This window comes from Coffea arabica, chromosome 9c (assembly GCF_036785885.1).
Source record: "Coffea arabica cultivar ET-39 chromosome 9c, Coffea Arabica ET-39 HiFi, whole genome shotgun sequence".
Classification (NCBI taxonomy): Eukaryota; Viridiplantae; Streptophyta; class Magnoliopsida; order Gentianales; family Rubiaceae; genus Coffea; species Coffea arabica.
Window position 1 is genome coordinate 38,382,045 of NC_092326.1, and position 24,915 is coordinate 38,406,959.

Sequence of the window (24,915 nt, forward strand, 5' to 3'; positions counted from 1 at the left end):
CAACCGCAATTGTTCTCTTGCAAAGAGATAAAGATACACTAGATGGAGAAAATTTCCATGTAAAAGAGAAAAAAAAAGATGTGATTTTCGCCTCTACAAAGTCTAACAGCCAAATATCCCTAAATGGGGAGGAGAAAAGAGGAGGGCAAAGCAAAAAATTCCCAAGAACATACACATTTTTTTTCTTTTTGAACGTGTGTGTTAACAACAATTTTTTTAATTTACTTTTCTGAGTCTATTTCTACTAAAGCTGTCAATAGGACAATGTACCATTTAATTCACCATAGTAAGTGACTATTTATGTTTTAGTAACATTCATTTTGGTTAAATAAATATAAATCTCATGATTTAATCACCATGTGTTAATTATACAAACAAGCAGAGATATTTAGAGTCCCTAATCTATTGAGAATCAATGAATTTTTTAATTTTCCTTACAAGACAAGAATTTAGCATCCATATATTAAATATTTTTTTTCTACAATACGTTTATCCATTTAGGTGGCATTCATTTTTTTAATGAAATGAAAAATATTTACCTAAATACTGATTTTCAATTGATTGGAGCAGTGTCTCGTAAATTGATAGCACAAGACATTAAAATGCTACAGTCAATAGTCCAGGGGTGTAAGATTGTGGAAATTAGTGATAGTTGAAGGGTGTATGTTGCAATTAATCTCAAGAAAAGCATAAGACTGAAGCTGATTTTGCCACTGAAATCTAGGACTGTCAATGAGGCTGGGCCAGCCCGAGCTCGGCTCGTTCGGCCCGACAGAAAACCCGATGAGCCCGATCATTTAGTGAGTCGGTCTGAGCTTGAACCTAAAAATTAGACCCGAATTAAATGTGAGCCGAGCTTGGGCCTTATTAGGCTCAAACCCGATATAGGCCCGGCCCTTTAATTACCTATATATATAATATTTATATTTTGATATTATGTATATTTATATATCCAAATATATTTTTACTAAATACTAAATATATATATAAATTACAAAACACAAAAATACATCTAAAGATTCTTTCATGAGATTTCTTGAGAGCCAATATTAGTAATGCATAACTAAATCTCTAATTTTTCTTATTGGTTAAGTAAATTTTTGTATTGGCATATTATTGGTTGATTTTTTTTTGGTCTACAAACACAAAAATCATCAAGCATATTTGGATTTAAATCCGCAGACAGCCAAACACCCCCTTCAAGTTGGAGGGAAAAGGAGGCCCAAATCAAACAGACAAAAAAGAAAAAAAGCCTCCAAGAAAATACACATACAAACACTTACACACAGAGGATGCCAGTGGCAAGGCCAGAATCATCAGATTCAAGGGTCATCGCTCATGTTGACATGGATTGCTTTTATGTTCAAGGTTCTCCTTCCTGATCTACTCTTTTTTGTTTTTGGCTGTTTTCTATGTCCATGTATCTGTTAATTCTTGCGCTATAATCAATTGAGATGAGATATGGTAGTTTTTTGTGTAATTGGCTTAAAAGATGGAATTTTGAGCATTGTTATGATGTGGGTATCATTTAATTTTTCAGTAGTGTTTTTTTTTGGTTGAATGTATAAATAGTTCATGGTTTACCAATTTTTGCCCTCTTGGATTTGACATGCAAATTGCTTTATAAAGCAGAGCCTTTTATGTTTGAACCAAAAAATAAATAATTAAATAAATGGACCATTTTTGGAAAATCAGATAAAAGCTTATATTTTTTCTTGGATAAATTTGAAGACAACGTGAGCTGTGTATTCAGGCTTGGTAATTGTGCATAAAGCTTATAGAAATTTTTGAGGGATTCATTTTTGAGATGATAGAAACGCAAGGAGGATTGCTTTGAAAATACAAATGAGGTGAACTTGTTTTTTAAATTTTGTGGTGATATTAGTTTTTCATGTTTGATAGTTACTATTATTTGCTGAAAGGACAATGCACAGTTATTGTTTTTGCCTTTTTGTTTTCTCTTGACTGAACCCAGTAATTTGACCAGTCTAAAAAATTTGTGGAGGCCACGTGCCTTTTGGATTTGTTGTATTGTTGTTGATAGGAGCTATAGTCTCGGAAAATTTTTTATCTTTGTGTGTATGGAAGTTTTTCATATAATACTGCAAGTGTGATCATTTTGTTATTTGTAGTACCTGTCCTTCTCAGGGGTTAAATGCCTGTGGTATTACTGAATATCATAATTGTTGCTTTCTTTTTCCCTGGTGAATATGTTTGAGGAAGACATTTTGTTCTGGATGGATTATATTGCGATTGTTTTTGGTATTGGCTAACTGGTTTTGGTACATTTTTGTAGTGGAGCAGCGTAAGCAGCCACATTTAAGAGGTCAGCCAACTGCTGTTGTACAGTACAACTCGTGGAAAGGTGGGGCCCTGATTGCTGTCAGTTATGAGGCTCGTAAACATGGGGTGAAGCGGTAAACATGTTCTTCCCTTCTTATCAAGTGATTAGTTTAAAAAGGCTTTTCATGGTTAGCTAATGATATGCTTGAGACCTCTGAGAACGTAGTTTAACACCTGAAATTTTAGTTCAATGCGAGGTGATGAGGCAAAACATGTTTGTCCGCAAATTCAGCTTGTCCGCAAATTCAGCTTGTCCAAGTCCCAGTTAACCGCGGTAAAGCTGACTTGACAGTGTACAGAAATGCTGGTTCAGAGGTAAAATCACTTCTACATTTTAGCTATTATATAGCATCCAGCCAACCATTAGTCCAAAATTTAACTTTTTTTTCCTTAGGTAGTCTCAATTCTTGCAAGGAAAGGACGATGTGAACGAGCTTCTATAGATGAAGTATATCTTGATCTTACTGAAGCTGCTGAATTGATGTTGGCTGAAACTCCTGAGAGTCTAGAAGCAATACATGAGGAAGCTGTTAAATCACATGTTTTGGGACTTGATGTGGTGGGTAAATGTCTGCCGTTTGCTGTTGCTTCTTTTTTGTTTTTGATTGTTGATAGAGCTTTGATTACATTGGTGGTAATCAAAGTACTAGCATTTGAATTCTGTAGCATTGTCAATATCAAAATCACCATTCTCGTCTCCCTCGTGCTAAATAAAAGACAAGAAAAATGTATTTGGAAAAGATTAAAAAGAGGAAGGTAGCTTTGATCAATAAAGAAAATCCTGCAAACTCGCCCTTGTATTTTCCCTCATGTTTAAGATCTTACTGAAACCTAGATGAATGACAGCTACAGAAGATGTACAAAGCAATTTGGACATTTTTGTCCATGGAGTTTCAAAAAAGTATTTATTTTTGTTGTCTTCTTAGCATTTGCACTTTCTTATGGTTACGATTGCATTTTTGGTTTCCTTCTTATAGTATTGATGTCTGTTTACATGCAAAATTTATCTCGAGGAGCAGATTCTTCAGGTAGTTTAGTCATCCTTAAGTGCCTTGGTTTCATACTTTCTCTTTCTTGTATGTGTCACATCTACTTTCGTTGTTTATTGGTGCAGGATGGAGTTGATTCCAGGGAGAATGTTAAGAAGTGGCTAATCAGGTCTGACGCTGATCGCCGTGATAAGCTTTTAGCTTGTGGAGCAGTTCTTGTTGCAGAGCTTAGGTTGCAGGTTTTGCAGGAGACTCGGTTTACTTGTTCGGCAGGCATTGCACACAATAAGGTTGGTGACTCTGTCCCTTCTTGTTAATTTTCACCTTTTCTCAAAATGATTTGGAGAAGGCTGTCAGCTAATAGTTAAAGTTATGGGCAGATGCTGGCTAAATTAGTGAGTGGAATGAATAAACCTGCTCAGCAGACAGTTGTGCCCTTCTCATCTGTGAAGAAGCTGCTTGAAGGTTTTCCAATAAAGAAAATGTAAGTTCTTATTGCAAAATTTCATTTTTCCACTTCTTGTCCTGTTGTTTTGGATTGGAAGCTCTAGTTAAAAATATGTTTAATTGAATTGATGCCAAACTTTATATGATTGAGATGGTGGGGAGAAAGACTCCCTTTGGCTTCACAGTTTATTTTATCTATTCCAGTCTGCATGCACATTTTTTGGAGCATTACTACAAGATATCTATGCTTTTCTCCAGTCATGGAGTTGGATTAGTTTTTGCTCTTCGACTTTCAGGAAGCAGCTTGGAGGAAAGTTAGGCACATCTTTACAAACTGACCTTGGCGTAGAAACTGTTGGGGATCTCTTGCAATTTCCTGAAGTGAAGCTTCAAGAATGCTATGGCATGAATACAGGGTAATCATTGATGGGAAACTTCAAAGACATCTTTTCATATCATGCTGGTGTTTCCATGAAACTTTCATGCAATAGAAACCTCAAGCCCTTTCTATTCATGATAGCAATAGACTACAGCCCATCTAGTATATTTTCCTAGCAGACAAGTTCGGTTGCGTCTGAATGATGATGACTCCACGTGCTTCAAATCTCTCATTGAGTGCTTAAAAATCCATGCATTAGAAATTCATGCACAATTGCTCTTTGAGTTTTTGTTTGTGAAAGGATTGATTTACCTTTTGTCCACTATCTGGAAACCTTATTATGGAGGCTTTACTAGAGAATCTTCCTGAAAGACACTTTCCTTTAGCATTAGCCTCTATGATCTAACATTCTTTACTATTATTTTTCCCAGTTTCCATGTTTTCCCTGTAGAAATGGATGATTAATTAGAAAAGCATCCAACTGCGGAGTTTTATTGAATTATGATGTACAAGTATGCTGACTGAACCCCTTTTTCTTAAACTCATCTTGGTAGCACTTGGTTGTGGAATATTGCTCGAGGAATCAATGGTGAAGAGGTTGAGGGTCGCCTTCTTCCCAAAAGTCATGGTGCCGGCAAGACTTTTCCTGGACCTGCAGCACTTAGATCCATTCCTGCAGTATGTTTACTCCATTTGGGAAGCATATTTCTGAAAGATGCTGTCCTTTATCAATATGGATAACCGAGTCTTTTGCAATTTCTGTCAAACTGCTACTACTTGAGTTAAGATGTACAAAAATTCTCATTCCTTTTTGGTAACTGTAGAGATATATTCAAATGAAGGCAGACAATATCTTATTTTTTGCTTTCTACTATCTGCTATGTTACAAATATTATTTAGCTTACAGCTTTCACTGTGATTTGTCCTCTTCCAAGTTAGTTGGGATCCATGCATGGTGTTTGTGCTTGCTTTCTTATCATATTACTTACTCTTCCAGGTTGAAAAGTGGCTAAATGAACTCTGCGATGAGCTTAATGAGCGTCTCCAATCTGATTTGGAAAAAAATAAGCGTATTGCACATACATTAACCCTTCATGCTAGTGCATACAAGGTATATATTTTCCATTGGTTATTTATCCGAAACATATTTTGGTAGCAATACTCTGAATTACCTAAGGATCTAGATTTTGTCTTTGTAGCTGAAAGGGTCAGATGTTCTTGCATTTAATCATGCACTCTCTTGCAGAAAACTGATACAGATTCACATAAAAAGTTCCCGTCCAAGTCTTGTCCACTCAGATATGGTACTTCTAAGATTCAAGAAGATGCCCTTCTCCTATTTCAAGCAGGGCTTCGTGAATATCTTGGGTCATACCAGCCCAAGACTTCTGGAGGTCCACATGATGGATGGGGAATAATTGGTCTTTCTGTTTCAGCCAGTAAAATAGTTGCTATACCATCAGTGAGTTTACCTCATATTTCGTTCCTTTTCTTGGGTTTGAGGAACATGTATGGTCTGATGTCTAGGGAAAGGATCAGTATGACTAGTATTGCGGAGTTGTTTGCTTTTCTGCATGGGATGAAAGAACCTTTAGCAATTAAGTCACGATTACTGCGAAGTATCTGGAGTTTTTATTTAGCAGTTTAGAAGCTCTGGTAAGATTTTATTTAGTCTCTTTGGATGTATTTAACTCCACCATACTGCAACTTGAGGTTGAGCAAGTGGTTATATTTTGGCCCAATCCATCTCATCCCCAAGCTTTTCCATTCTATTAATTTTTCACTTTTTTTTATTTGTTTTGAGATTTTTAGGAATTATTTTATTCAATCAATTGTGGTGTACAAATGCTTTCTGCAGGGAACACGTTCAATCTCCAATTACTTTCATAGCCGAGGTCAAATTTGTTCTTCAGCAGGAGAGTCAAATGACAGATTTTCCAAAACTGCTGCACCTTTATCCCCTTCAGGTTCTGTCAGTTACATCACTAGGGCTTATGTTTCAATTCTCATCCTTAACACTATTCAATAATGCAGGCCTATTTTTGTTCATGCAGGCAGTGAAAGCAATTCAGGAGTGCATTTTGCGGTGTCAGAAATTGAATCTCCCCACAAAGAGGAGAAGAGCGTACATGCCTTGGCATCATTTGATCTAAAAGAGAATGAGACGCAAGTTTGCAAGGACAAGGTTTGACTCATTTTCCGCATTGGATCTGATGTTAATAATCTAGGAAAGAAGCTGGATGTAATTAGATGAATTTGGTACAAGGTCTCTTTTGCATCTAGTAATCCATTTAAATTGTTTTGAGAGGATTTTAGCTTGCTCCTCTAACAATAATAGTCACTTAGAGGGTCCTTTTCTGGTACTCATGTTCTAATATACTCTAAAAAGTCCTGTCGATAAGCAGGATCCATCCTTCTCTTCAACCATGTCCCAGCATGATGGATTTGCATTTGCACAAGAAATTGTAACACCATCTTCCTCAGGTAACTCCATTTCAATACACTAGCTAAACTCATGGTAGCATTCTTTCAATCTTTCATGCTCAGGCTATTCCACAACTGAGTAGCATGTCCTGTGCAGGTACTCAGAGTTGTTTCACAGTGAACCAAACTGAATCACAGAAAGAACTCTCTGGAGAAAATTTTCTCCATGTCAGATTGAAGGAAAAGAAAACAAGCTCTTCGAAAGAAAAGGTTTGGAAATATTCTTTTGTTTGCAATCTGGAGTTATTTTTCCACTCGAAACCCTTCAGTCTTTGCCACTCTGAGAAGTGCGTGTTTGTCTGTGCATTCTCAGATGTACATTCAGATATGAAACCTGTTATGTATTTTAGCGCATGTGTCTGTATCTTGGCTAGCTGATATTGGCCTCCCACTCACTTATCTAAATTTGAATCTAGGATAGAACTTAAATATAGAATATTTGGGAGAAACTTGAACCCATCTGAAGTAAATAATGACTTTGATAGAGCTTGTTTCGCTTTTCAATGCTTTATAAACTAGTGCAGCTTCATCTTCATGAGCTTCTTATTCTCAAGATCCCTCTTACCATTTTTCTACTTTTAAGGGAAAAATATACTGTCCTTTGAGGTTCCTCTTTTGCTTTTACCATAGTGAGGACTTGATTTATGCCAAAGAGCCTAAGAGGTCCTCAGCCTGAACGTAGTTGGTGTTATCCATTGGTTTTTTTCCTTCTCCAAGCATTCGTTGTCTTCTATTCAATGACAGAAAGGAAACAGAAAGAAAAGAGGAAATGCCCTTCTCGTCTGATCTGGGCTTAACAATTGGTGATTGATACCTTATGCTTTTTTGCATGCATCTCTTTCTATGGTGGAATTTACATTTCTCCCTCTATCAGCACCCAAGTTTTATTTTCTGCCTTGCATCCAATTTCCAGAAAAATTGAGAATGGAAAATATTCACAGGACTTTTTTTTGTTGCTGCAGAAGTGATGCTGCAGATTAATCTGTAAAAAGTTCAGAACATTTAGCTGTTAATATCTGCATGCTTATCTATGTGCATAGGGCTTCACACAGAAAGAAACATCGATGCTTAACACTTTTGATTAGAAAACAAAAAAAAATTGCTTGATTCATAACATTGAAGTTGTAGATCAGAGCTTCATGCTGTAAGTTTACGAAGTTTCATGTTTCTTTAGAAGCATTGAGTGATGAAATTGGCGGCATGCCATTAAGATCGATGCATAAATCAATTAGGAGATGCAAGAGTAGAGATATAACTGAAAGACCAACTTTAGATATCTTTATGAATTTTATGGTTATCATATTCTAAAGTGGATTATGCAGAGCTCTTTTTGTTTTTCCAGTTATTCTATGTTACTTAGCATCAGTTTTAGTTACATAACACATATGATTTAAAATACTATATGTTAGTAACCTAGGGAAACTAAGATGTTATTTACGTATCTCCGCCTATGATGCGTGTTATGGTGACTTAAAGATTTGATTTATGATTAGGGAACACCCTCTATCTTAAACTTCTTTCAAAGCCGCACCTCATGTGCTTCTCCAAAGCAACAGCATGCAAGTCCTTTTGCAGAAGCTAAGGCATCGTCATCCTCAGGTTATATTTTGGTCCATAGTTGTCGGTAACTTCTGCAAGATCTGATATCATATTCTCTCTCTCTCTCTCTCACTTGTATAATATCATGCAGATGCTGAATCTATAGTCAATAGCTGTTTTGAAGCTTTCAAACAAAAGAACTTACCTACAAAAAATAGAACTCGTACTGGCACATTTAACTTTGATCAAGATGAACAGAGGAGGAGTTGGAGTTACAAGATTGATGAGATTGACCATGCTACCCTAAATGAATTACCTCTGGAAATACAAGAGGAGGTGAATGTGTGGCTCCGGCCGCAGAAGCGAGCTAACATATTGAAGAAAGGTTCTAGTATTCCTCATTATTTCTTGCCCACGAAAGACAATTAGATGCTTCCTTACTGTTGGTCTGTACAGAGAGAGATGTAAAGTTATACTTCAGAATACTTCTAGACTACTAAGGTTAGTTGTTCATAGTGTACAATTAAAAAAAATTCAAAATTCTCTCATCTTGTGAGATAAGATGTATATTTTTCCTACCTAGATGTAATCTGTACTTTAGTCTGCCAATACTATGGCATACAATAGATCTGCTGCCTCAGTGCCTTCAACTGAAATACAATGTACTATACAGTTTCTTCTAAAATGATACAAGCACTTGTGGTCCATCTACCCTTTGTGACTGCAACAGCAATTGCACGAGAACTTCTACTCCCCAAATTGAGCTGTCTCATATGTGGCTCGACCTGCAACTTAAAATTGAAAGTTTCGGTTGAATCCACTATCCAAATTACGTGAACCTAAATTGCCTAGTGCACTTGCAGGTGCTCTGAAGTACAGTATCTTGAGTACACCTAAGTTTCAGCTGTTATACACTGCAGATAGGACTGTCAATGGGGTTGGGTCAGCTTGAGCTTGGCTCGTTCGGTTGACAAAAAGCCCGATGAGTCCGACCTTTTAGTGAGTCGATCTGAGTTTGAGCCTAAAAATTAGACCCGAATATTATGTGAATTGAGTAAGAGTTTCGCATTTATTAACCCGAAACTCGTAGCCCCAAACTCGAAAATGTGACAAATTAAATGAGCTGACCTTGAACTTATGCTGACCCGATTCATTAGGTTCGGGTTCATTAGGTCCGGTTGACAAGCCTAACTGCAGATGAGCTTTGCCCAGATTCTAAATGGAGCCTACATCCATTGCTGATTGTTACGTTTATTATATTCTGTAACATAGGACATGTCAATATTGAGTTTATATGTTCTAAATTCTCTAGTGTCATATTTTGGCCTTCAAGTCTTCTTTAGTTTAACTGCCTGCTACAGTTGATTCTCATTGCTAGAATATGGCAATACCACAAAGGATTTGAGAAAGACTTCTACTTCCGCTGGTTAAATCTTTCAAAGAGTTTCAATCATTTATCCTCGAACCAACAATGTGCTGTTGCAAAATAATGTCTACATAAGAACAAAATCTACGTTGTAAAGTTTCAATGTCGGAAAACTCAGTAGCAAGTAGCAACAATGTGTTTGAGAAATAATGTTGGTGTAAGGATATTATTGCCACTGTTCTGAACGATTGAGTTATCAATCACTATTGACCTGTTCTAAAGTTATTAATACTTGGATCATCTGAATTCATTTTCCGGATGAAAACACTTGGGACTGTGCTTTTGCATGATATTACTAACTGAGCTCAATCAAACACTGATCAAAACCCAAACATGGTGGAGACCTGGTGGTGGATCATCCCCATTTTCACCATTTTCTCAGCATCTTCACAATTCTCAAATGCCTTAACTTCGGTTGTAACGATACCAAAACAACAAATACAAGAACCTCCATCTGCCACCAGAACCCTCTACGTTACTGGCATTCAAAAGCTTCCTAATCTTCATTTGGTATGGAATGACTGTTTTTGGCATGGACCCAAACATAAGAGACCTGAAAAGCAGGTATGGGTATGGCCCCCTCTTCACCATGGGGCTAAAGTCAAAACCATCAATCTTCATTGCTAGCAATGGTTTAGCCCATCAAAGCCCTCATTCAAAAGGGTGCTGTCTTCTCTGGTCGTCCAAGTGCTCACAACGCACCATTGCTCGACATACTTTAATAGCAATGGCCTTGAAATCAGCTCTACTACATATGGTGCTACATGGCGCCTCCTGCAGTGCAATCTTACCTATGGTGAATTTGCTCATTCTTTGGCCTAATATTGGGAAGCTTCTTTTCGGACTTCAGAAAGCAGTGGAAAGGTAAAAAAAAAGTGGGAAGCTCTGTCTCTATTACGTATCTTTACGCATTAAAAGAATAAAAAAGTGGGTTTTGTTACCAGCAATGGAGTCTTGTTCATAATCCGCGAATTACATTTCCAAGTTAGTGTGGGGTTGAACAATGTCTAGCTGGCTTGCAATCATATCTCAATTCATGGTGGCAAACAACTAATGTATCGCTAAGCAAAATTTGGTTGGTACAATCAAATTGATTTGCTTTATGTTCTAGGGTTCAATCCGTAGTTTCTGCTTAAGTTCAGAAATAACAACTAGAAAAACAAAAATGCATCCTCTCGAAAAACATAGTGTAACCTATCCCTTCTACATAGGAAAAATGGTCAGTTTTGTCCTTCAAACTTTTTTTAGATTTTTATTTTTGACCAATTTGATCCTTAAATTTCGGGTTCAATTAAGTCCCTTCACGATGGTGCCATTAACTTAAATGGGTCTATTTTGGAAACTTTTGACATGGAATGGTAATAGAACTGATTGAATAGACACAAACCGTGAGATGCTAACCGGAAAAATACTAAAAATTGAAAGCGAAAATCCAAGGGTAATCAGTCAATACACATATATAACCCTTGTCAAATATTGTTTGTGGGTGCAAAATATCCATTTGATGGTCTAACTTTTAGGTTTGTATGCTTTTAACCCTCTAACTAGCGTATCTTTTTATTCCATAAACTTATAAGGTATATTCCTGTAATTTTTTCATCCATATGAGTTGTTAAAAATGACATGATTATAAACAACTTTTTAAAAAAAAAAACACGTAAACTCAAATGTTGAAGTAAGATCCCATGGAGGTCAAAGTTTAAAAATTGCAGAATTATCAAAATAGTACGCTTTGAAAAGTTCAATGGGCAAAAGGATAGACTTAATAGTTAGATGGTTAAAAGTATGCAAATTCGAAAGTTTGAGGCCATTTAGGTTTTCTGTGTTGTTTGTGTCCCAAACCCGCAAATTCAATGTCTTACTACATGCTAACAACGATGTTCAATATTAGTCTCAACGACGTTTAATATTAGTCTCAACGACATATAGTCACCTAATTTGGAGTTAATTATACTTTCATTTGCTTTATTTTATGCCTGAAAACAGTTGTCTCTTCGTTGGTGGCAGTGCTTTTGAATAGTACTTGGATCCAACGTTGAGAACTGTAAAAGAAAGGTGAATACTCAAACATGGAAGCCTGGTGGTGGCTCATCTTCTTATTCATCATTCTTCTCTGCAACCTAACCACCCTTAAATCCCTCTTCAATTTCACCATTACCAATCCCAAAACCAACACTACCAAGAACAACCTCCCTCTCCCACCAGGACCCTCAACTTTAAAAGTCTTCAAAATTCTCCTGATATCCATATGGCATCGACTGACTGTTTTCGACTTGGAACCAAAACTCAGAAACACAAAAAACAAGTATGGCCCTCTCTTCATCTTTGGATCGAAATCAAAGCCAACAATATTCATTGCCAGCCATGGTTTAGCCCATTTAGCTCTCATCCGAAAGGATGCAATCTTCTCCGACCGCCCAAGTTCTCAAAATACACCAATGCTGCAAATCTTCGATAGCAACGCCCATAGAATCAGCACTGCCCCCTATGGTGCTACCTGGCGGCTCCTTCGCCGCAATCTTGCTTTAGAAATCCTTCATCCTTCCTGTATCAAGTCTTACTCTAGAGTGCGACGTTGGGTGCTTAGCTTACTCTGCAGGCGCTTTCTTGACGAGTTTCAGCGGCCAACAGATGTAGTGGATCATTTCCGTTATGCTATGTTTTCCCTGTTAGTGTTCATGTGCTTTGGGGACAAGCTTTCGGAGGAGAAAATCAGTGAAATTGGGGCTGTTCAGCGTAGATGGTTGTTAAGTCTTGGGAGAATGAGCATCTTCATCCTCTGGCCTAAACTAGGGAGGATCTTGATGGGGAAGAAATGGAAAGAGCTTCTCCAAGTAAGAAAAGATCAAGAAAACACATTTATACCACTTATTCAAGCTCGAATCAAGATGAAAAGTCAAGGGAGATCCAGCAACGACGAGGAACTGGTGGCATATGTAGACTCCTTAATCGATTTGCAACTTCCAGAAGAGAAAAGGAAGCTAAATGATCAAGAAATCGTTAGTCTTTGCGGGGAGTTTCTGAACACTGGCACTGATTCCACAGCCACAGCATTGCAATGGATCATGGCTAATTTGGTGAAGTATCCCGCAATTCAGGACAAGCTTTACGAAGAGATAATGGGGGTGGTTGGATTGCCAGAGCCTTTAGGAACATCCCCAATCAAATGTAGCTCTGAAAATAGCCAAGAAAATGACTTTGATGTGCTCAGGGGAGTCGTGAAGGAAGATGATTTGGAGAAAATGCCTTATTTGAGAGCTGTAGTTCTCTGTGAATGTAATGGTGGCTGACATGGGTTGGGATCCAAGCATGTGGGAGGATCCTATGGAGTTCAAGCCTGAGGGATTTTTTGTCAGCAATCATGTAAATCCTTCTGTTAATCATGACCTTGGTAGCCATCAATCGTTTGATTTAACAGGAAACAAAGAGATAAAGATGATGCCATTTGGTGCCGGGGGAAGGATGTGTCCAGGCTACGGTTTGGCATTACTTCACTTGGAATACTTTGTAGCCAATTTTGTTTGGAACTTTGAACGGAAAGCTATAGATGAAGTTGGAGTTGATCTATCAGAGAAACAAGAGTTCATCGTTGTGATGAGGAATCCACTTCTTGCTCGCATCACTCCCAGAGCTAATTAAAATAGCTTAATAGTGTAATGATGTTGCTAGTTATACTTGTACCTTATTGCAGCTCAAAAATCAAGGATGTGCTTTCTTCCCTTTCAATATTTTCTTTGGTAAAATACCAAAAAAACTCCCTGTGATTTGTCAAATATGCAATTTAACTCCTTTTGGTTTGAAAACCTACAGTATAGCTGCCTGTGATTTCGACTAAATTGAAAATTGAACGAAAAGCATCCAATCTAACGATTGTATGTGAAATATCAATATTGCCCTTATTATACTTGAATACTTTCCGTTCAATTTTCAATTTAGTCGAAATCATGGAAAGCCATGGTACAGTTTTTCAAACTAGAGGGAATTAAATTGAACATTGACAAACCACATGGAGTTCATTTATACAAGGGCAATATTAACATTTTATATACAACCGTTAGATTGGATACTTTCCGTTCAATTTTCAATTTAATTAAAACCACAAAGAGTTATAGTGTAAGCTTCTAAACCAAAAAGAGTTAAATTGCACATTTGGAAAATCGCAAGGAGTTTTTTTGGTATTTTACCCTATTTTCTTTTACAAAACTTACGATATTTACAACAATTAACTATTTATTAGCGCACAACCAACTACAGTAATTAGTTTTGCTAAAAAGGGAAGAAATGGATAAAAAAAAACAATGTCAATAAACTTATTCAATCTAAAACTATTTTTTTTTACAAAAATACAAAATAAAAAGTAAAACGGTTAGTAATTATGTGGTACCGAAATTGTAGTAGGATTGTGGAATCTATATACGTAGGGGTGGCAATCAGGTCAAGTCACAGGATGGCGGGTTGGGTTGAAATCCAAGCATCTTTAATAAGACGTCAATTCGTACACAACCCAAAAAATTAAATGAAACTAGGGGGAGGATTGGGTTGGGTTGGGTTGGGTGGTACGGGGGGTGGGAGTGTAAACAAGAGATCTCGGGTTCGATCCCTTCCGCTTACACTAAAAAAAAAAAAAATGGAACAACCTCCTTGACCCAAACACAACCTGCTAATTTCGTGGCTTATCCGACTTCAACCTGAATAATTAATTTGCTTAACTTTCCTTTTTCTTATTTTGGCCTTTTCACCTTGATAGTTTGGTGGACTTTCCTATAATGGAGCTTTCATTAAAAATATAGAAAATTGCAGCCCAATCCCAGATTCCGTATATTTTACTTATACTAATTTTTTTGGTTTTCCCTTTTTGTATAAGAAAAACCATGAACAAAACAAAATTGCAACACTTTCACAAATAAACCTCTTGTTTTCACATCAAATTCATGATTTGCGTTCTCATAATACTAATTGATAGTCTTGGTTAGTTTTTTTAAATTTACTTTATGCCCTCAATTTATTTATTAAATTATAAAAATACACATTAAATGGGTCAAATGGATCAAAAACTCGTGATTGACTTGATTTGGACCAGTTTGCTTGGCAGGTAATTCGAGTCTGACCTGATTTTGATCCGTACCCGTGAAGAATAAATCCATACCCGTTAATTTTATATTAGATTCGAATCGTGTTTTCAAGTCGTGTCTAGAATTGCCACCCCTGACATAAATGTTGATTAGGGGTAGATGAAATAAACTTGTAAAGTTTGAGAGTGCAAACATTTTGGAGCTTCTAAATTTAGAATTTTGCCAAAGTTTTTTGAAAATGCTGTGGATTTTTGTTGCTTGGCATGCGATATTAGAATTGTTGCTACGAAATCATTAATGGTCAGATTCTAATTAACCCTGTTTCTGGTCATGAATTATTTTGCACATTGATGTAAGGATTTTGGCAAGGTGCCCAAAAAAATAAAAGGATTTTGGCAAGGTTTTTATGGTCTTTCTTTGCAATAAGTATAAGCTTAATATTCTTTTGGAAGTGACTGTTTGTTAATAGCGTTAGCAATTTTTCGTGTAGAAATGTTAATTGCACTTCTTTTTTATTAATCGCACTCCTAATAGAATTTTTATCATATAATTTTCATTTATTAGGCTATATCATAAACTAAATAATAAAATAAAATTAACAAAAAAGGGAAGTGTAATTCATATATCCCTTTTACGGGCCATTACCCCACTTTTCTCCGCAAGCAGTTCCTCATTTCGTCTCATTTTCTCCTTTTCGTGCCCCGCGGTCGGACTTGCCGGCGAGTTGCCGGCTGACATGCACACTTCGGGAAAGAGGAATTTTATAGGCAATAAATCAACATAGCAGTGAGTTTATTTTTCAAAATTTTAAAAGGATTCACATACAAGAAGCAATCGTAAAACACGATATTACTAAACGATAGATACAAATATGATAATTTCTAAAATCAATCAGGTGTGTTATCCTTCAGTTTATTTCTGTTGCTTAGTTATAATATCGCTTAGTATAGAATTTTTCATTTTAAAATACCTACTAAAACAGGTTCAATTTTGGAACCCACTTTGGATTTTGCATCCACCTTCACACACAGTTTCCCCTTTCAAGTTTCAAATCAAACCCAGGTTTGGCCAAAAATGATAGAAAGCGTTTAATGGCTGAGATTTAAAAACTTGAGTTTAAGACAATCGGTGACTTGCTACAAATTATTAACGGTTGAGATATAAAAACTTACTACAAATGATCCGTAAGGGTATCCATAACGGAATCTTATCTAAAGAATGTAATCCATATGTCATATCATCCTTTATTATCCTCTCTTTTGTTACATTATATCTTAGTATAGATTACACTCTACTCTACAGAATATATAGCATAGACACACATCAAAATCACATATTTACTTTAATAATTCACAATATGTATCCAACAAATAAATAAATTTATTTCGTAAACAATGATTTCATTATTTTTGGACAATAAGTTATTAACTTTCGAAAAAAATTTTACTTCCCAAATTTTTTTTTGTTTCTGAAAATAATTTATAAACAAATACGCAACACTTAACGTAAAAATATCATAATCATCAAATGAGACCCGCAACCAGGTTTTTTTCTTCTTGGATGTCTATTCTGCGGGTAATGGCCACCATCATAATTATTACGATCCTATTATGGGAGAAGATATAATTATTGGGTGTAATAAAGAATAATACACCCTTCATTACATTTCATTGTGGATGCCCGGACACCAATTCCTAGAGATTGAAAAAAAAAAAAAAACTATTCAAACCAACTGATATAAATCAAATGGAATATTTTGGAAAATGGATTACATAAAAAATTGGTCAAATGCACAAATTGTTCATCTAAAATTGTGAGTTCTGATTCCATTAGTAGCTTTTTAATTTTGACATATTACCCAATATTTTATAACTTAATCCGAACTGCTCGATCGAATTGATTGAATAGTGGACTGGATTGTTTTCTGAGATGAGCTAAGGCTCAAGTCTTGATGAGTAAGAAAACCATACTAGATTTACTAAAACCAATAAATTTGTTTAATTGGAGAGGAAACAGTAAATCCGGCTCAAGATTTTTTCCTTTCAAAAATGATGACAAATCCGGATATGCTTCAAGAATATTTGAATTATTTGAAGGAACAAACAAAAGAAGACAAAGGAATTTCAAATCAAGGACCCACAACAGCGGGATCCACTACGGCAGAAGAATCTTCGTCATCACCCAATCAAACGTCCGACCCTTTTGGTGGACCATGCGCTCAAGATCCGTATGACTACTAAAGGCTATGGGCAACATTTCAAAAGGCTACGAATTACTCCATCCAATCAAATGAAGCTTTCAAGATTGCGAAGATAAGAAGATAAGATTCAAATGAAATAAAAATGAAATGCACATTTCAATTCATGTATAAATAGATGTAGGATTTCACAAGACAGGCATCGATCAATCTATGTGATCTGAGCCTTCTTTATTGTAAACCACCTCTTACTTCTCATAGTTTCCAATAAAGTCAAAGCTTTCATTCATATTGGCTTCCACTCCCCACACTTATTTTAATCCAAGAACTTTAATTACAAGTGAGTCCTTAATTCTCTCTCTCTCCATTTTCTTTCAACAAGCCTAATTTCAATAATTTATTTCTATTTATATTTCATTATCATGCCTGGGCTGGTTCTGGTTCTGGTATCAGAGCCTGGTCAGAAATTGTTTTAATTAAAGTTACTGTTTATGCTATATTTTGACTGTTTTCTATGCTGTGTTGGTAAGCCATTGAGACTTAGTGAGACCGTTGGTAAGCCTAGAGAGTTGGTGTTCCCGACATAAGACTCTGGTGTTCCCATAAGATAAATGAATAGAAGAGATTAGCAAAAATGGCAGCTAAATTAAAACGATGGATGACTAGATCTGATTCAAAGAATTCAGACTTGGTGTTAAGTAATGAAGTTAAGATGGAAATAGATAATTCAAATTGGACTATACCTGAACAAAAAATTGAAGAAATTTACAAAGTAGGATTATTTGATTTTAAAGTAGCAATGACTATAAAAATACATGAAGAAACACGATCTGTAAATGAACAATTTCAAACTATACATTTGTTAAATGACCAATCATTACAAAAATACATTAATAATGGATATAGATATATTCACATAGGTTTGGTACAAGTAGCCGTAAAACCTTTAGTTCATATGGGAGTTGATGCTCCGATCTTTATGGCATTAAGAGATGATGTCTTTTGGCGCCCCATCATCTTTCTGTCCTTTTCTTCCCACTTTTGGGCGGAAAATTTTTCAACAATTGGAGGGAGACTTTTATCCGTTCATTTCACTTCTCTTCTGTACTTGTTAAACTCTCAAAAGGAAAGAAATGGCTGTCCTTTCTCTCTGAATACTTTCTTTTCTGTCCATTTCACCCTATCCAAATGAAGCCCTCTACGGCCGGGTATCCGACCATGCCTAACCTTACTAAATTCTAATTAAACCAGCCCAGATGTACTTTTCTTCATTAAAAGAGAAAAAAAATAAAAACACTGGCCCACTCCAATATCATCTGACATTTGGGCAGGCTCCTGCTCTCTTCTACATTTTTCTGACCTTTTGCTATGAGATCCTTATACTTACTTTTGAGTTTAAAAGCTACCCCATTGTTGTTTAACATTAGTTTTTATCATTTTACCTTTTAAAATTACAGTTTAACTCTCAATTATTTAAAATTTTCAAAGTTTTTGAATAAATTTCACATTTTTTACCCAGTGAACCATTTTTAAGCTATCTATAACTGTAGCTTAATTTTTAGACAACTTTGCATTTTTTTATTCATGAATTCACAAGTATTATATATTTATATCATTAAAATTTAATGTTTATCAAAGCTAAATCCATTTCTATTTTATCTTTTTCTTTCGTATCACTCATATTTGCTACAATGTAATTTTCTTCTTGATTTTAAATATCTTGTGATTGTAAATATATATTTACTTAATTTATTATGTTTCAACTTCTAATTATCTTCTTCAATTTATGAACCAAAGTATACTAACGTTGTCCCAAGAGTGTTGAGTTAGATGATAAAATAAGAGGGATTGTAAATAGAAGATCGTAAATTCAAAACTTCCTACTCAAAAACAATAATGAAAAAAAAAATGTCGTTCATTGATCAATCAAGTATAAGATTTACGCAACTCATTTTAGTAGTACGTGACTACATGTAGTATACATGATAATACAAATACTATATTAATTATTAATGACATATTGATGACATCACATGTCAACAACAACTCATCACGGTTAGTCTAATGGTTGAATTAGTAACCATTAAAACTACCCATTATTGACAATGAACAGGAATGAAAAAAAAAATAAAGAAAGAAGGATGGAACAAGGAGCGAGAGCCGCTGGGCAGGGGGACGGCTTGATGAGAAAAGGGGAGGAAGCTGTGGTTGGCCTTCGGAAGTGGTAGGCAACTGCTTTGGCTTGTAGCTGTGGCGTTGTCATTTGCTGGGAAATTTTTACCACTGCAACTGCAAGATGTTTTATGCCACGCCAAAATTTAGCAGTGTTAGCAATTGGTGCCAACTAATATCACACACCAAAATTCAGGCTGGCATTTATGGTGGCATTGTAACACTGCCTTGGCTAATTACAGTAAGCATGAACATTATTGAATCGTGGTAATTCTACAGCAGTCAAAGATTGCTGACTACTTACCCCAAAAAACCAAAAAAACAAAAAGATTGCTGACTTTTTTCTTGTGAAAGAACAGAATGGCATTGATGATCAACTAACCGTATTACAAGACTGGTTTATGTATGGCCATCTCGGGACAAACAATACTGATGATCAATGGGCATGTATGTACCTAAAAAATTTGATCAATAATAACCTCGAGAAGCTGAAATTGTAACTGGATATGACCTGATCCAAACTGTTCAAATTTCTATTTACTCTCTCTGTCCCATATATTTTGTCATGTTCGGGAATATGTACTTTTTATGCATAATACACTTCATCAAAAAGTTTTTCCTTTTGTTTCATTTTTATCCTTAATCACGTGCAGTTCAAAGTAAAAGGTAAAAAGCAATCCCATCACATTCATCTTTATGTATCATTAATGAAAGGCATAAGAGAAATTTCAAAGTATAAAATAGTTTGAAATGTCAAACGGACAAATATTTTGGGACAGTCAAAAAAAGAAAAGTACGGCGCTTTCAATAAGACGGAGGGAGGGAGTAGTTTTTACTATAAAAAGACGGGAGATCAACCAACTTCTGAATCAAATCCGGCGGTAATTAACATGGGCTAATAAATTTGATACAGAAAAGTTGGTGAGAGCAATTCTACATATTGAAGCCAGTTTGCACTTTGCAGGTTTAGACGAGTGGGGTGTTTTCACCAAATTATTAGGATGGAGTACTCCTTCGGGGTCATCCTGACCATCTTCACTGTAGCCCTTTGCATCTCCATATTCTTCAAATTTCTCTTCAATTTCACCTTTGATAATCACAAGAACAAGAGAAAAAAGCTTCCTCCCCCACCAGAACCATCCCCTCTTTTAATTGTACTGAAAAATATACTGACATTCCTATTGCAATATCAAAAGAATGCATGTTTTAATCTTGAAACTGTACTCCAGGACCTTAAGAAAAAACATGGTCCTATATTCCTTGTGAGGATTTTAGGTGCTAGATCACACATAGTCATTTGTAGCCACTCCTTAGCCCGCCAAGCTCTTGTCGAGAAGAGTACCATCTTTTCCAATCGTCCAACACCAAATCGACCCAAATTACACAAAATCATAAGCAGTAGCAACGGCACCACATGGCACCTCCTTCGTCGCAACCTCAGCTCAGAAATGTTCGGTGCATCCTGCATCAGGGCCTACTCTGATACCCGGCTACACGTCCTTGGCAATCTGGTTGAAAAAGTCGTTAGCCAATCAAACCAGCCCATCAATGTGATGGAAAATCTGAGGTTTTCCGTGTTTAGTTTGCTTGTAATTATGTGTTTTGGTGATCACAAGCTCGACGAGGACAAAGTTAAAGAATTCGAGAGTGTGCAACTTCTACTGTTGGTTAGACATGCTTGGCTAAATTTGTTCGACTTCTGGCGCGGACTCAGGAAAATATTGTTCGGCAAGCAATTGGAAGAGTTCAACCGAGCTCGGAGAGATCAAGAAAACATGTTTTTACCACTTATTAGAGCTCGAAGAATGGCCAAACAAGGACCAAATGAAGATGACCAAGATCAACCTCGGGCATATGTGGATACTTTGTTTGATCTTCAACTGCCTGATGAGAAGAGGGCTTTCACTGATAAGGAAATAGTGAGCCTATGCGGAGAGTTCCTGAATGCGGGCACTGATACTATTGCCGCAGCATTGGAGTGGATCATGGCCAACTTAGTGAAAAATCCTGAGATTCAAGACAAGCTCTATCAAGAGATAGCAGGAGTTGTTGGAGAGCCGCCACAACTTCTGAAACCATCCTCATTGGTCAATGCTGGAGTGGTGAAAGAGAGAGATTTGGAGAAGATGCCTTACTTAAAAGCAACAATTTTAGAAGGTTTAAGGCGTCATCCTCCGGGGCACTTTCTGTTACCCCATTGGGTGACAGAAGATGTTGAGTTAGACAACTACACAATCCCAAAAAATGCTTCTGTGAATTTCATGCTAGCTGAAATCAGTCGGGACCCGATGGTATGGGAAAACCCTATGGAATTCCCGCCAGAGAGGTTCTTGTCAACCAGCTTTGCTGCTGCCCATGATAATGAGCTTGATAGCCCTCAAATGTTGGACATGATCAAGGGGAATAGAGAAATGAAGATGATGCCATTTGGAGCTGGAAGAAGAATGTGTCCAGGCTCCAAGTTTTCACTGCATCATTTGGAGTACTTTGTGGCCAATTTGGTTTGGTACTTTAACTGGAAAGCTGTTGATGGGATTGGCGTCGATCTATCAGAGAAGCATACTTTCACTGTTGTCATGAAGAATCCACTCCGGGCTGATATCTTTCCCAGAGCTAAATCAGTTTGATCTGCATCGATCTTTGCTTGTACACGCCATGCATTGTCTTGTTCTAAGGTTTCGCATTCCTCTCATTATTTCTCGTTTGCATCATTAAACTATAGTATCACCTTGTTCTTTGAAATTGCTCTTATAAAAGGGATTTACCACAATAGTATCAACTTGTTTGTGCTATGATCCAGCTTGTGTAATAACACAAGTTATTTGAAAATGATGCAGTAGCAGAAGCGTAGGAAATGAAGGGATTTCACAAACACCCTCTCAACCAAAATCGTTACTCGAACGAGACACGGCCATGAATCATAAACTCATGAAAATGAGAGAAAACTCTCACAATTGATAAACAGCAACCAACAATATATTTATTTTGGAGGAAAATGTCTTGTATTTTCTAGTTACAAAAGTCCTAACTATGCCAATTTATAGGTTACAATAAGTCCTATTTTAAAAAGGAAACAAACACCACTAAAACCCTAATAAACAGTGCTACGTTATTTGGCTGGGATGACCTCTGACGATGTTTGGTCATATGTTGAGTTCAATAATCACCATCCATCTTAGTAGCTCTGCAAGCCAAATAGGAACCAAAATGTGGCAGGCCATATGAGTATATGACGAGTACCGTGCCGAGTGCCCGACTCGACTTGAATCAGCTCCATTCGTGTTAACCTTTTCTCTATCGACACCACACCAAGAACAGTAATAAAGATTAAAGCAAATAAACTACAACTAAGAATACTACTAAAATACTACGACTACCAACTTTATTTACATCTAATTAACTCTTGGGTAGCCCTAAGGATATGGGACAATGGATTGAAGAACTAAGGGTTCCTTAAACCGTATCAGAAAACCTACCACCAATATTAAGGAAGGGTACAATAAAGGAAGAAGAATCATACAAATGAAAAGATACAAAAAAATGTACAGTCTCAATCAATTAAGCCTACGTCGAAAACTATTATCATTATTAAGATGATAACAAAGTAAAAGGAATTATTCCAAAAATCCCAAAACAGATAAGAAACGTAACAAGAAAGGACTCAATATGTACATGGAGGATTCCCTAATTGAACTCTCTGTGCGCGATGTCTTTTTTGGTGCTGCTTGGTGCATTCCATATCCTCTGTACAGGCAAATTTTCTTCACGTGAAGCCAGTAAATGTACAAATTTTGAAAGAACATGGCTGCTCAAACTTGATGACCATAATGGGCTCCATGCATTTGCATTCCATTCAGATTACGTGCCCACATGATTCGTGCAGAAAAATGCATGTATCTCGAATTTTGCCAAGAATGGCAAGGGTGAGAATTTTTCATAGTTCACAATAATTTGACATGAATAGTACTATCACTGATTGAAATGTACTGTATGCGCAGCAAATTTTAGTCAAAAATCTCAGCAGATGACAGAGGCACGTATCTTCTAAGGGTTCGTTTTATTAGGCATTGAGCTGTCATGAAATGGACGAGGAGAGTGGAGTGCAGTTCAGCAATCAAATTGAATTGCTATTTTTAGAATTGTTTGTAGGAAAATATGACGTACGTTAAGTAAAATGGTAATTAGAAAATATGTTCATAGATAAAAAAAAAATTTTGACAGAAAATCATAATCCAAACAAGGCTTTATAAGTTGTCTAATCTTTTCTCGTGTTTCGTTCCCTGCTGGCTTGTGTATATCCATAACCATAGCTATTTACTTTGTATAGGAGTTGAGATGATCTGCAATGAGCTTTTACGCGTAGGCTGTTTGATCATTTTTATTATCCTATTTTATGTCAGTGATTTTTTCACAGACCAAGAAAATAAAAAAATAGCTAGAGATTTGTTTTTCTTTTCAAACTATTTATGAAAGACAATAATGGTATTTAGAATAAATTCTGGTTTGGACCTTTAAAGAAAGAGGCACTTTCATTTTAGGTCTTAAACTTCACTTTCGAGCATTATGCTTTCTTAAAATATGAAATTCATCTCACTTATTTTTAATCCATCCTATTTAATTAGTCTTTAAACATCATATTTGAATACGTTATCCCCTTCTTAAGTATGGATTTCATCTTATTTTAATCCTCATCACTTGTCTAATATTTCGTTAATTAATTTTGACAACATACATCCTTGTCAGCCTGTGTGTTAAGGGCCTGGCAAATTTTAAGAAATAAATTGTGTCAATTTTAGAAAATTCCTTTTCCCCTTATTATTGCCATCCCTCAATTTTTATAAAAAAAAAAAAATATTCTTTTCTTTTAATATTGCCCCTATATATGTTATGAAAAATCCTTATCTCCCTTAACATTAATTACCTTCCTAAACAACCAAACAATTTCTTTGATACGTGTCTCCTATGATACAAAATATATTGTTTTAGAGCTCTTAAAGCACAAAATATTATTATTATTGCTTCTTAGACAAGAAATAACTTTAAAAACTTTACAACCAATTAAAAAAAGCTCATAATGCAAGCATGATCTTAAATCAAATTTATCTTTGCATGCATAATAATGACATCATCTTAAATCTCCAATACTGCATTGGCCATATATTCTACCTCAGCCGCTGCTCGTCGCTCGTACCATCTGCTTTTTTTTTTTTTTTTTTTTGTGGGTATTTTAGGAATCATAGTCTAGTTTTTTATTTGAAGAAGTTCCAATTTGGTTGAAACCTGGGTTAAGGTTATACTCTTGGCGTCAGCAATGCAAATCAAAATGAGTTACATAGTTCTGACATTTGCAAGTTCACACGAGTAAGAAGTTGAAACCTTCCAGATCAGGCAGGGAAAACGGGGCGGGGGACGCAGGGAAAGGGTGAGAAATAGGAAGGAGAAGGGGACAAAAGGAGGAGTTGGCCATAGCCGTGTCGATGCCGGAGTTCGAGCCGGTGATGGTGGCGGCGTTGCCGCGCGAGCGGTGGTGTGCTCGTCACCTCGTTGTCGTTGTCTTCATCATATTGTTCTCCATGTTTTGAGTTTAATTTTGATTATCTTTTTAAACAAAACATAATTTATGTTTGTGTTTTAATTGTGTATGATGCGCCGGAACCTGCCAGTGTGGGACTTCGGGTATGGACGGTCAGTAGTCTTGCCACATGTATTTAGGAGGAGATGGGACTTAATTTCTTGGTGTAACTCCGCTGCTTAAGTGAGTAAGAGCACAGAGCAAAATGAAAGTAAATAGTCAAAAGAAATTCGATCCGTCCCATTTTGATAGTTTTAGTTTTTTTTCACACAATTTAAAAAAAATAGTTAATTTT

General features: G+C 36.2%; 1 protein-coding gene and 2 pseudogenes across 2 annotated transcripts; all 3 read left to right on the forward strand.

The window, feature by feature from the left end:
- The first annotated feature begins 1,186 nt into the window (after positions 1 to 1,186).
- On the forward strand, positions 1,187 to 8,888 carry LOC140014339 (DNA polymerase eta-like; annotated as a pseudogene).
- A 2,734-nt stretch (positions 8,889 to 11,622) lies between these two features.
- On the forward strand, positions 11,623 to 13,321 carry LOC113708523 (cytochrome P450 89A2-like; annotated as a pseudogene).
- Positions 13,322 to 17,078: 3,757 nt separating this feature from the next.
- LOC113708795 (cytochrome P450 89A2) lies at positions 17,079 to 21,818 on the forward strand. 2 transcript variants are annotated; one of them, XR_003452489.2, is made up of 2 exons: positions 17,079 to 17,216; positions 18,990 to 19,553. XR_003452489.2 is itself a non-coding variant. In XM_027231395.2 (2 exons), the coding sequence occupies exon 2, from the start codon at positions 20,050 to 20,052 to the stop codon at positions 21,673 to 21,675; it is 1,626 nt and encodes a 541-aa protein (XP_027087196.1). In that variant the 5' UTR covers positions 17,079 to 17,216; positions 20,013 to 20,049; the 3' UTR covers positions 21,676 to 21,818. The 2 variants fall into 2 exon arrangements, 1 of the variants encoding a protein (XP_027087196.1); XM_027231395.2 differs by lacking the exon at positions 18,990 to 19,553 and adding an exon at positions 20,013 to 21,818.
- Positions 21,819 to 24,915: the final 3,097 nt, after the last annotated feature.

Bases quoted from the DNA above. Each gene is read 5' to 3' on its own strand.
- LOC113708795 (XM_027231395.2), top strand. From the start codon at position 20,050: ATGGAGTACTCCTTCGGGGTCATCCTGACCATCTTCACTGTAGCCCTT.